Raw genomic sequence first — 14113 nt, forward strand, 5'->3', positions numbered from 1 at the left:
TATACGAGTAAATATAAATTATTATTGTATATACAAATACCTAGCTATACATTTACCGGTGAATTCATATTTGCATTTCTTGCATCTTAATGCATGGATTATTAACTAATTCATTACTGAATATAAATGCGCTGCCTATACACGACTTCGTGTTGCCAAATCAAGGGAAACTGCACAAGGAGCCACCTGGCGATTTTTCAATAAAAAAAAACTGACTTATGGAACGGTCATTTTTGCGTTTGTTATCCCACATTTTGTTCAGTTTTTTCGTTATTTAAGGAAATTTTGCTTTTGATGTTCGACTGGTAAAATTTGTCCAATCGCACCGTGTGCTGAAATTACTCGCAGGATTTCTATATTCCACTGTATTTATTTTTGTGATACAGTAAATATTATGCAGCTGCGTTCTAGTAACTGCACTTTTCGAACGACTGAAGAATACTGGCTAAACTCAAAATACGCAAAGCGCAGACGTCGAAGCTTTTAATATAATATAATCTTGTTCTCTTTTAAACTCTCTCTGTTATAATTTGTATACTCTGCTCAACATACACATACCGTACGATGCACAACTCGAGACATGTCGCCTACCGCTGCTCATCTTCAAGAATGAGAACAAAGGTCACGGTCAGAATCACCAGATTGGACACGATTATAATAGGTCGGCCGTTTAAAAAATATATACGGTAATGTAAGCAGCATAATACAAATAAACTTTTCCCTGGACTAGTTGTCATCGGTGGTACACGCATCATGCAGCCGTGATGCCAGACCGGTTCCCGTAGCGCGGCTCAAATTCGGCTCTCTTCGAAAAAATCAGGAGCTAGTTCACGTAGTGACTGCGCTTTGGACAGGGCTTTCTTCATCTGCAGGATTTTCGTCTTCGCTGCAACGTCTGCCAACTCCGTCGCAGATGCCAGTTTCTTCTTGTACATCTTAACTAGAGACGATACAACGTATTCAACCCATATAACGTTGGTTTTTGGGCAAAACGTCTTCCAATCGTCGTTAGTCGCCCGCTTCATGGCGCGATACACTTCTGACTGGGGATCCTTTACCGATCCGGTAAATAAAGCAGGATCGTCGGACAAATTCTTATAAACTTCGCCTTGCCCGGTATCGATTCTGGACAGGGTGCAGTCTATGAGAGTGGCATGGACACCATGAGTGGCGACGGCGTACCGAATGTTTTCGCTGTGAAAGCACATGGGTTAATTAGTATCCGCTGGTTTTGCTGCACTTGCGTACGCTCCAGCGACATTTACCGTATGGTAGACCGATACGAAGCGGAGGTAAGTATTTTGCCGCCATCTCTGCGGTTTAACAGCTCTTAGCTATGTAGTTGCCCTGTACTATGTTTGGAACAGTGCTCTTTGACCTTTTTGTCATACATTCAGCCGGAAGGGCGTTGTGCTACTTTGCGCGGTCTGTTAGGGTTTCATCAACTAGCACTATGGTTTCGTCAACTGTTATGGAGCTGGCGAATATTTTTCTTGTATTTATGGCAAGAAACTGTGACAAAAAAGCAAAATTATAATATTACAGCAGTACATCTCTGTTGGCTAAAGTATAACATGGCGATTTTTCCGATTGAAGGGCGTTGAAATATCTGCATGTGATTCCGACGCTACTGTATTTACGGCAACCATTACAACAGCCATGTGTAAAGAGCCTGGCTACGTACAAGGTTTAAATGAGAGTTTGTCGATTTATCGTAAATTATGGCGGGAATTTTAAATTTGGATTGGATGGCTTTAAGCGAAAACTTGACTACGATTATTACGTAGATGGTCTATGTTACGAAAAATATAATGCTAACTAAACTTTCAGCGGATATCGGTAGAACGCTCGTTCCGCCGACCATATGCAGCGCTGCCAGATGGATCCCGGGCGCGGCCCCGTTGCGCAGCGTACGCAATCACGTCTGTCAGGAAATCGCGTTTGTCGAACTCGCTTGCGCGGGCATGTACAACCAGGTGTTGGGTGGAGTGACTGAGACAGACGATAAAAATATAAACGATACCCAGTAGACGATAAAAATATTGGCGGAACACTAACCGTGCAATGTGGCGCTCTGCAATAGTGCGGACTGCTGACGGAGGTTTCGTCTGCTGTGTTTGTGTTTATTGAAGCAGGTAATTTAGGCTGCCGTGACCTTCGTGTTTTTGTTGCCTGTCTTCTCTTTTCTGGCACAATCGCTTGGTTGCAACTAGCACAGCTGCAACTCATCGCAATTGCACTTTGGTGGTGCGCGCAACAAGCGTAGCCTGCTCGAAAAGGTTAGCTGCGTTCAGCCTCTGAATTAAGATGCCTTCATAACGGTAAGTTATGCAATTTTAACGTGAACAGTTCTCTAATATTCCGCTAAATTCTGCAGTGGACTAACCATTTGAAGCGGATTTCCTCGGCATCGGTAGCCATAACCAGCACGTTCGAGAGATGGGTGTCTCGGTGTTCAAAGTTCAGAGCAGCTTCCGCGACCGTCAGACCGATGGTAATCTGGAGGACAACGCTCAGGATTTGCCGAACATGAACCAACTCGAACTTCTCTAAATCCGCTCCACCGTGTGCTAATCCCATCAGTGCGTAAGTCTGATTCGGCGAGTAGGCGTCGGGGTCAATATTCAAAGCTTCCTTCGGATTGTCCTCCTCGAACTGCTCATGGCATTCGGCCAGCTTCGCAGGATACGGGCCTTCCGCCAACTAAACCCGAAGCAACAATAGTATCGGCTGTTGACGCCACTCAAACTGTTAGCTTCACTTTTGTACAACAATTGCCGAAAGATACTCCGAGTTTTAAGAAAAACAACACCAGATAGAAACGCAGTTTCTTGCAATCATTAAAGTACGGTTCAAGTACCGTCTCCATGTAAGCGTCTAATGCTTTACGTCTTACTTTAAGGAAAAAAGTACGGATAAATACAGGAGCGAAGAATTGTCCGTCCTCCTCTAGCAGCTCCTGGGTGAGTTTTATGGAAATCAAGGCCTCGGAGTAGAACTGCTCCAGGGTAATTTGTTGTTCCACCTTGCCCTCGCGTACAGTTTCTCCCCCCACGGGAATAAACTTCAAAATGATCTCTTTGCTGCCCTGGGTAGCAGAATATACATTCGCATAGGATCCTTCTGCGATCTTGCGAAAATTCTTGAACTTCCCGCCCGTTAGCATGCGTCGAGTAGTAGTGATTTCCTGGGGATTGGCCAGATCCACTAACATTTCCTCGAGGGTTTTCTCGTGCCGCTCCGTAACGACTGAGAGACGGTGGGGAGACTGCGCAGTTTCTGGCGCTGCAAAAAAATAATAAAAAATCATTTGAATCTTGAATTTTCCTGCAACACATAGTCCGCTACAAAAATAACCAATTGCACTACAAATCGGGTATTTGATTATCTGTGTAATCGCGCTACAAACCACTGTTGACACAATATGTTTATTTTAATTGTGTACTAATCCATTACAAATAAGCGCTGCAAATTGCGCGACGTTATTATGTTATGGTTTGTTACGTTCTCCAGGTACCATCTTTTTACGACACAATGGGGCGTGTAGCAGTTGCTGCGGATTGCAGCCATTGACACTTTGTACGGGGTTGATGGGCTCGACAAACTCGTCGCAACAAAGGCACAACGGTGCTAACGGTAACTATCCCGAAAGTATTGCCAACTGCTCAGATTTCTCGGCTGTCTTTTCTGCAATGGTTTCATCCGAAGGAGCCCTATCAGTTGTGAAGTTGTCGGTCGCGATACTACAATCGACGACGTAATTCTGGGCCGCGCTATAGCCGTTTCAGCGTTGAGAGAGTTTCGACATCCGCTGTATGAAACTTGAAAGGTCCTCAGAACCAACCATGCGCCGACAAATGTCTCTTGAGGTACTTGAATACAGTGTTAGTGTGAGGTTGTGTCGTGCAAGTAAAGCCAGCATTTCGTTTTAAGTCTGACTCGAATCAGAAACAACTGTGGCCTTTATACGTAGCCCGTTCAACCGGTAGTCGACCGGCCGCGAACCGTGGTGAAAAGCAGCTGCAAGTCATGACGCGATTGCAGTATTGCTCGTCAGATTGTGTAATAGTCTGCACAACTGAGATGCAGTTGTGTTGAAGCAAGAGCGCACTGATGCTGAAATTGCCATGCTTACAACGAAAAACAGCAGCATAAAAAGCCTTACCGGTCGGTGAAGGAGCCGTTGTCGTGGGCCCACGCGATGCGGCAGTCTTTCGCTCATCCTTCCTTAGCGCCTCCCGTGCGTGGTTCGGCTGGCTGCTGCGTTCTCGCAAACGCGCACTGCGGCGGGATACGAGCGCCGGATCTTCGTGGGACTGTGCCTGCGGCAGCGCGCCGTTGTCCGCAGCCAATACCGATGAGCGCGGTTGTACTGACGGGCGTTCCTTGGTAACAATGGTCTGCTTAGGCGCAAGGACAACGGCTCCTTGCGGGGGCGCAGGGTTTTGGTTTTCTTGGTTTCCGGACGGCAAAGCTCTTTCGCCGGCAGCACGTGGAACGAAACCCGTATGGCCAGCTTGCGTCGCAGGCGGCTGCGCTGCTGACCCCGGAGGGACATCCACCTTCTTAGCATTTGCCGATCGCTGTCGTGTTTTCCGAGCGGAGACGATTACATCAGGGTTTGCAACCGGACGAGCCGCAGGGGTGTCAGGCAGCGCAGCGACGGACCGAGGTGGTTGACGGGTAGGCTTGTCAGTTGCTACCGTGAAACGCGAAGAGACGGATGAGTCGGTTTTTGTTGATCGAATATAGAAAGGCTTAAGTAAAGCAAAGCGTTACGAGAAGTGTTTGTGCTTTTCCTATATCTCAGTACGCAGTATAGAAGGAAATCAGTAACGCTTTATACAGCTATCCTGTACTGCACTGCACCAAGTCGTCAGATCGGCGCACTCCCGCGCGGTTGCATTCATACAGATGCTCATAGTTGAATAACAGGCATATGTTCCGGCACTAGCGATGAATACGAATGCTAACTGCATGCGGACTGGCTTACCTTTTCGCAAGGTACCAGTCACCGCGCGTTGTACTGCGAGTTCTTCCGGAGATGCATTGATCGTTGCAAGGGGACGATTCATCGCCGTCCGGCGATTTCCGACAGGGTTTCCGTTTGGAACCGACGGCGTGGGCGAATCCCGGTCCTTTTCGTCGTCCTTCTTGCTCGCGGCACGCGACCGTGTTAATTTTGGAGTGAACATCAGAGCCTGCACGCGTTTCGATTTGCGGGTGACCAGCGGTGCCGCACCGTTATTCGGGGCGGTTGCTGGCTCCGCTGTGGCAGCACCAGCGTCTCCGTGCTGACTGGGGACCGCAGAGCTATTCGCACGTTTGACGGCGGTGCTGCGGGATGGGACGCCAGTTTCTCCTCCTGGACTGTCGGGCCCCGAAGAGGACGGGGGTGCAGTGCGACGAACTTTCGGCGACAAATGCGGGTTGTTGCGGTAGAAGGCATCGTGCTGTTTTTGATGGGCATTAACTTTCCCCGCCTTAAAAATAAGTTGCTGGTTTTTGTTGCGGCGCTTCTGCGGATTCAGTCGCCGGCTGGGTTTGCAGTACATCTTCCCGATGCTCCACACTGTGACCCTGTAAAAATAGGCTTGTAGACGGAGTTAACCAGTTACGACGTAAAATCGCAGAACTTGGGAAAGAATGACAGCCTGAGAAACACAGACCGTCCAGTTCACACTGATAAATGGTTAGCCTATCTCACTATCTAGTCAGCGAAATCATGGAGGGCACACGATCCAGAATTAGTGCGCAGTCCAGCTAACGAATCACGCAGCACACGATATCAGATTAACAAACACGTAACGCGCCAGCTTTGAGGCTGGTGTTCAGTTGGGTAGCTGAACCGTAGAGCAGAAATGTCGATCGGCGATCTGTGCATCACCGTCTCATGCTTCACATTGCAAACCTGCTGACCTAACATCGCATGTTGGGTGATCCATGGCTGGATCGTAATGTCCAGTAAAAGGAATCAATCAGTGAGCAGATTCGGAGTCAACACTCAACAGCAAAGATCTCACTCATCACAGTTTCTCAAGATCGCATCGTCACAGTATATTCCATTGCGGTATAAATGTAAGTAGAGTGCGTCCTTCCTTTAACAGTTTAACTTACCAAAGTTAGCTTCGGCGCCGAGAGATGACCAGCGTGACCGTTTCCAACGGTGTAAATCAAATATCTCCCCGATCCCGAAAGCTGGAGCGCAGTAGCTCTCAAAGGATCCTCTCCGTGGTGGACTTTCCAACAGCCGTCCGTGATGGCGATTGCCGAGGGACTGCGCTGCGTCAGCACGCGCGAGAGTTAGGGCGACACGCTGGCTTCTGCCAGTTACGGAGCATTGGAGCCCACCGTGTGATGCGATCGTGCGTTCAGATGAGGATGAACTGGAAGGAGCAGAAACAGAAAAGAAAACAGGATTAAATAATGATTACAATAAGCGGTTAAGCAGTCTTCAAAAAACGGTATTGTGAAGTTTGGCATTTACAGTTACTTACATTATTTCAAAATAATGCAATGTAGCGATCAAATCAGTCCATCGATGAACCGCTAGTGTTCGCGAGGTGATCGCCGAAAATTGTGCACCTTTCTTTCACTTAGCATTACGCATTCTATTGTTCCGCTAAGCTGAGTCCGGGTTCCGGTATATATTCTTTGAATTGTGTGTCACTGCTGTGTCCGAGGTAGTGCATCACATCATTGTATCGCTGCCGTTTTCTCGCTTATAAGTTTGCAATGGCGACACTACATAACTAACTGAGGCAGACTACTTCAAATCGAAAGGAAAATCAGACACATTCCTTTTGGTGTTCATCTCACAATCAACAAGAATAAAAGTACAGAAGAACGGATTATTGCCTTGCTAGTGCATTTCTAACCCGGTTCCCGGGAGTTACATTCGCTACACCAGAGAACCTGTGTTTACTTGGTGCCCCGCTTTTGAAGGACGGAATCAAGACTGCGATGCAACAAGACGGAAGTGATGCGCCTTATAGCCAGCCGCCTCGACCTTTTACCCAAGCACCAAGCCTACTTCCTGCTGAAATGCAGCCTCAGTGCACCGAAGGTCATTCACCTGCTGCGGTGTTGTCCAACTTTTGAAGTACGTGACAGCCTTACTGAGTTTGATGAAGTCCTTAGGGAGTCGTTACAGTCCATTTGCAACGTCCGCATGAACTCATCCGCGTGGCGTCAGGCTTCCTTGCCAGTTCGCTGTGGTGGACTTGGGATCCGACGGGTAGAAGAATTATCCCTGCCGGCTTATTTGGCCAGTCTGGTTTCCCAGCTGCTGCCGCACTCAGCGGGTGTTGACGCGAACAACCATATCACGCTTTGGGGCTATCTCTCTGACGACGCTTCACCGCCTCTTCCTGAAAGCAGACATTTACAACGTGCATGGGATACGCCGTACTGTCTAGCCGAGCAAGCAATCTTGTTGTACGAGGCTCCAGATGCAGCCAACAAGGCACGGCTATTGGCAGTCTCAACACCGGAGTCAGGTGTCTGGACACACGCTCTTCCCTCTGCGCCAATCGGAAACCTGTTAGATGACGAAGTCTTCCGCGTCGCCGTTGCCATTCGACTTGGCGCACCTGCTTCCTCCGAACACCAGTGCAGGTGCGGTGCCGTAGTCGCCGCCGATGGCCATCATGGTTTAAGTTGCAAATTTTCTGCTGGAAGACGGGCAAGGCACGACTGCATTAACGATATCTTGCGACGGGCTTTGGTTTCGGCAGGCATCCCTGCGCGAACGGAACCCCGAGGCATGCATCACGAAAACGAAACACGCCCAGACGGAATCACTACTTTCCCCTGGACCAGAGGGCTATGTTTAGCGTGGGATGTAACCGTTGTCGACACTGTTGCCCGCTCTTACTTGGATCACACCAGTGTAAAGTCCGGATCGGCAGCCGACCAAGCCGAAGCCGAAAAAGTGAGAAAATACAGCTTTCTGTCCGGGCGATATGAGTTTGCCGCTGTTGGTTTGGAAACATTTGGCAGTTTTGGTACATCAGCTAAGAAACTGTTTAAAGAGGTCGGAAAGAGAATTGAGCAACAAACAGGCGAGTCGCGCAGCCACGAGTTTTTAAGGCAGAACATTTCTTTAGCTATTCAAAGAGGTAATGCCGCTTCTGTTATTGGTACTGTAGAAAATGCTGTTATGTTTAATTGAAACTGAACCTTGATATTGTTATCGCGTTATGGAAATAAACGCTACCGAGACTTATTGCCTTAAAGCTACTCGTTTCCGCATATTCCACTAAAATCGGTGCGACTGCTTGCTTCTGGAGGCTTCATCTGAAAATTCTTTCTAGCAAACTAAGTTTACTCGGGTAATTTATTGTGAAAGTTATTAAAATGATAAAAACAATTTACTAGGAAAGTGCACTTGCTTTTTGCAGGTACTGCATGACCGAAGCGTAGCAGGACCATATTATAGAATGTGGCTGTTGGTACTCTTTTTTAACCTGTTTTATTGTAAGCAGCTTATTTCGGTTAGTTAATGCTCGCATCCCGGTTTTTTTTCGACTGTGACAACCAGTCCGAGTAAAACAGCTTGCGGAACTACGTATGACCTGCGTTGCGCAACCACTACGTATAAGTAAGCGAGCGCGCACGCATTCGGCTAAGGCCTGCACAATGTAGTTTTTACGGTGGTTACAGCGCCGCAGCCTGACCGCTGATCAGTCTCGAACGCTTGTGATCTAGGGACTAAATACAGATCAAGCAGCGTTGGCCCTCAGATACTTAAAAATACTGCCTTTTAAAGATCGAACAATCAAAGATTCCGCGAAACCGAACATAATAAAATAAATAGTGTGCGGCTGTGGATTGTATCCAGCCTGTCTTGAACACTTGCGATCTAAAGACCAAATACAGATCAAGCAGCATTAAAAAACTTATGGCTACAAATAAACAGTTGCCTTGTTTAACCCGTTCCCAATCATCCCTGTCAAATGGCAGGGTGGCGGACTTAATTCTTGTAGCGGCCAACAATGCAGAAAACTCGTGCTTAGTGATTTATTCTAGAGTAGGGATGTTTTTGGTCATTTTAAAAAATTTGGCCATTAAATGCAGCATGTTTGTAGCACACAGCAAGTGACCAAAAATTACCAAAATGACACCATTGGGGTTCGGGGAGGTCTAGGCTGTACATACGGCCTCCCGAAGACCCGATAATTCACACACAATTCACTGAAACCCACCCTATGGCACACATTGCAAAAGCATTGCATGGCCCGAAAATTAGCTGGTCATTTAAAAGTTTCCTGCCACGTTTGACAGTGATGGGCATGGTGCTTCTTAAACAATAAATTTCATAAATTCTACATAAAATCTTAGAAACATAATGAAAAACCAAGCATAAATTTATTAAATCAAGGAAAAAGTGTAGTATTAACTCTGCTGTTTTGATGGTAATTCGGATGACCAGTGGTCAGCAATTAAAAAAATATTACAAATTCATTTTTTGTATGATAGGACTTGTACAACTATACAATAATAAAGTGTAAACTGTAGAAACGAACGCGAATTACTGAGAAACAAGGGTTTTCGTTTTCCGGTAACGAAAATTTGGAGACTTATCCCTAATGTACATACATTCAGAAAACTATGAAATGCGCATTATATCTAGTCTGGGGCCTCTGGGCCTGTCCAGCATATGGCGGAACGGTATCATTTGAATAAAGGTGAACGTAATTTATGTAAAAACGTAGTTATCTAGCTTCTCACGAATCGCATATGGTTGCTGCGTTCAGCCGGCATTCCACCTTCATAGTTGCCGAGCTATAGCGGCTGGTAGCGGAAATGACCACGTGCAAATGAATTATAAAGTACCAATTCGCTGTAAACCGCACACTATTGATAGTGCTGTTCGAGTGGTCGCTTTGGTGTTTGGCTCAAAAACTGCTTGTACAAACCGTAGGGTGCTTAGGCTGTTAGTAGTGTACCATTTAAGCACTGAAAAGTCTACAAAAAGTACACCAATAAACGGAAGCTGCAACACCGAAGACGGGCATAAGTTCTTAACACACAGTTGTACACGGACATAAAGCGATAAACACCGCACATTCAGTGGAAAGGATGCAATTTGTCGCTCTTGTCTGACTTAGGATCATTACGGGGAGTGCGTTGACAACTTGTAAACTATATGCATACAAACAAGTGACGTAGGGACCGCTCAGAAATGGGCTTGTATATATGGCTCACAACGTGTTTGAGTGACCGGGTGTGCGGTGGTGCCAGCCACCTCGCATGGACACATGCAAGCAGCCGATCGGCCCGATCTGACTGCCAGTTGATCTCCAAAATATGGAAAACTCATCTTTCGTTTACATCTCAACGGATCTTCTAAATCGACATATCAGAAGATGTAGAATTTAATTTCAAACTTTTTGATATCTAGCGAGTGGCTATTTATGGCAAATCAGGAAAGTTATGGCTGTTTTAGTTTCTCGTAGACATAGCATAAGCCCGAGCAAGGAGGCGTTGCTTGCATCCTATGTTAAGTCTACGAGAAACCAAAACAGTCATAACTATGTCGATTCGTCATAAATATGCACTCGTTAGGTATCAAAAAGTTTGAAATCTAATTTTACATCTGCTGATATGTCGACTGGAAAGATCCGTTGAGAAGAAAATGAAAGACGAACGTTTGAAATTTCGAGATCAACTGGCAGCTGGTTCAGCTACTTGTTTGTATGCGTGCAAAGGGGTGGAGTTACATGCATACACGTAAGGGCCTTACGTGGATGGATTTTTGGCGCCGCCTTCATACACGCATACATCTCATTTTCGCGGCAGCGAATCGGTGCCTCGTGGGTTCGGCCGTGACGTCACGTGTTTGTATGTATAGATTTCGTGTATAGATCAAGTTTGCAAACGCTAACCCACTATTATACACGCTTCTGTATTTAAGCAAAGTGGACACTGTATCTTTTTTAACATGTGGCCGCCCAGAAATGTATTTTTTTTACAATTTCGAATACTACTGACCATTGGTCATCTGGATGACCACATTAGCGTGCGAGAACTGTAGGAATCTTCTAAACCTTTCGTTTAAGAGGCGTGCTCCGCAGTGCCATCTTTCCGTAATTTTCTATAAATTTTACCGTGTTACCAGCCAAATGGCATGATGCCCATCACTGTCGGTTTGGCAGACTATCGCCGTGCTTGGACCTATGGTCACGAAAATTCCAGAAAAATTAATTTTCCTTAATTGAATTATTTTGTAACGAAACGCCAATTTTTAAATCGCTATTCGCACTCCTTCAGGTGGCTGACTTTGGTGGGTTAAATCGATCGATCGAAGATTCCGCGAAACCGAACTCAAGAAAATGAATAAAGTTCAGTTGTGTTTTGTATCCAGTCTGTTTAGAACACTTGCGATCTAGATTGCCAAAAACAGATCAATCAGCATTGGCCAATCGTGTTCTAAAAATAAACAATTGCCTTGTTTAAATTAGTAGGTGGAAGAATCCGCAAAACCGAACTTTGTAATACGTATAAATTCCGGAACTGAATTTTCTTTGTCTGCTTCGAACACATAAAACTTAGAGCTCAAATACAGATCAAGAAGCGTTAGACCACAAAAAAAAACAAAACAACAATTGTTTCGCGCAAATCAAACCATTAGAAATTTCGCAAAACTGAACTTATTAGTATGTATAATGACCGGTAACTGATTTTTTCTGTCTGTCTCGAACAGTGGCGATCTAGATGACAAAAAAACAGATCAAGCAGCATTGGCCCATCGTGGGCTGAAAATAAACAATCGCCTTCTTTAAATCGGTTAGTCGAGAATCCCGCAAAACTGAACCTATTAGTATAAATCATGTCCGATAATTGATTTTTTCTGTCTGCCTCGAACTCTGGCAATCTAGATGACCAAAAACAGATCAGCAGCATTGGTCTATAGTGGGCCGAAAATAAACAATCGCCTTCTTTAAATCGGTCAGGCGAGAATCCCGCAAAACTGGACTTTATTAAACGTATAAAAACGGGAACTAGATTTACTTTGTCTGTCTCGAGCACAAACAACTAAGGACTCAAACACAGATCAAGAAGCGTTAACCCACAATAAAAAATAAAACAAAAATCGTCTCGCCTAAACTAAACCATCAGAAATTCCGCAAAACTGAACCTATTAGTATATATCATGTCCAATAATTAATTTTTTCTGTCTGTCTCGAACACTGGTAATCTAGATGACCAAAAACAGATCAAGCAGCATTGGCCTATCGTGGGCTGAAAAAAAAACAATTGCCATGTTTAAATCGGTAAGTCGAGAATCCGGTAAAACTGAACCCATTAGTATATATCATGTCCGATAATTGATTTTTTCTGTCTGTCTCGAACACTGGTAATCTAGATGACCAAAAACAGATCAAACAGCATTGGCCTATCGTGGGCTTAAAATAAACAATTGCCTTGTTTAAATCGGTCAGTCGGGAATCCGGCAAAACTGAACCGATTAGTATATATCATGTCCGGTAATTGATTTTTTCTGCCTGTTTCGAACACTGGCAATATAGATGACCAAAAACAGCCCGAATAGCATTGGCCTATCGTGGGTCGAAAATAAACAATCCCCTTGTTTAAATCGGTCAGTCGAGAATCCCGCAAAACTGAACTTTATTAAACGTATAAAGATTGGAACTGGAGTTTCTTTGCCTGTCTCGAACACTGGTAATCTAGATGACCAAAAACAGATCACGCAGCATTGGCCTATCGTGGGCTGAAAATAAACAATTGCCTTGTTTAAATCGGTCAGTCGAGAATCCGGCAAAACTGAACTTATTATTATATATCACGTCCGATAATTGATTTTTTCTGTCTGTCTTGAACTCTGGCAATCTAGATGACCAAAAACAGATCAAGCAGCATTGGCCTATCGTGGGCTGAAAAAAAAACAATTGCCATGTTTAAATCGGTCAGTCGAGAATCCGGTAAAACTGAACCCATTAGTATATATCATGTCCGATAATTGATTTTTTCTGTCTGTCTCGAAAACTGGTAATCTAGATGCCAAAAAACAGATTAAGCAGCATTGGCCTATCGTGGGCTAAAAATAAACAATTGCCATGTTTAAATCGGTCAGTCGAGAATCCGGTAAAACTGAACCCATTAGTATATATCATGTCCGATAATTGATTTTTTCTGTCTGTCTAGAACACTGGTAATCTAGATGACCAAAAACAGATCAAACAGCATTGGCCTATCGTGGGCTTAAAATAAACAATTGCCTTGTTTAAATCGGTCAGTCGGGAATCCGGCAAAACTGAACCGATTAGTATATATCATGTCCGGTTATTGATTTTTTCTGCCTGTTTCGAACACTGGCAATACAGATGACCAAAAACAGCTCGAACAGCATTGGCCTATCGTGGGCCGAAAATAAACAATTGCCCTGTTTAAATCGGTTAGTCGAGAATCCCGCAAAACTGAACCTATTAGTATATATCATGTCCGATAATTAATTTTTTCTGTCTGTCTCGAACTCTGGCAATCTAGATGACAAAAAACAGATCAAGCAGCATTGGCCTATCGTGGGCCGAAAAAACAATTGCCATGTTTAAATCGGTCAGTCGAGAATCCGGTAAAACTGAACCCATTAGTATATATCATGTCCGATAATTGATTTTTCTGTCTGTCTAGAACACTGGTAATCTAGATGACCAAAACCAGATCAAACAGCATTGGCCTATCGTGGGCTTAAAATAAACAATTGCCTTGTTTAAATCGGTCAGTCTGAGAATCCGGCAAAACTGAACCGATTAGTATATATCATGTCCGATAATTGATTTTTTCTGCCTGTTTCGAACACTGGCAATATAGATGACCAAAAACAGCCCGAATAGCATTGGCCTATTGTGGGTCGAAAATAAACAATCCCCTTGTTTAAATCGGTCAGTCGAGAATCCCGCAAAACTGAACTTTATTAAACGTATAAAGATTGGAACTGGAGTTTCTTTGCCTGTCTCGAACACTGGTAATCTAGATGACCAAAAACAGATCACGCAGCATTGGCCTATCGTGGGCTAAAAATAAACAATTGCCATGTTTAAATCGGTCAGTCGAGAATCCGGTAAAACTGAACCCATTAGTATATATC

At 44.8% G+C, this 14113-nt stretch overlaps 1 protein-coding gene across 1 annotated transcript; it reads right to left on the reverse strand.

The window, feature by feature from the left end:
* Window positions 1–791: 791 nt before the first annotated feature.
* On the reverse strand, window positions 792–2580 carry LOC129599006 (uncharacterized). Its single transcript, XM_055497122.1, has 2 exons — window positions 2387–2580; window positions 792–1194 (listed from the first exon to the last, which is right to left on the reverse strand). The coding sequence occupies exons 1-2, from the start codon at window positions 2578–2580 to the stop codon at window positions 792–794; spliced, it is 597 nt and encodes a 198-aa protein (XP_055353097.1).
* Window positions 2581–14113: the final 11533 nt, after the last annotated feature.

Source organism: Paramacrobiotus metropolitanus, unplaced genomic scaffold (assembly GCF_019649055.1).
Source record: "Paramacrobiotus metropolitanus isolate TYO unplaced genomic scaffold, Prichtersi_v1.0 Parri_scaffold0000134, whole genome shotgun sequence".
In the NCBI taxonomy this organism is placed as follows: Eukaryota; Metazoa; Tardigrada; class Eutardigrada; order Parachela; family Macrobiotidae; genus Paramacrobiotus; species Paramacrobiotus metropolitanus.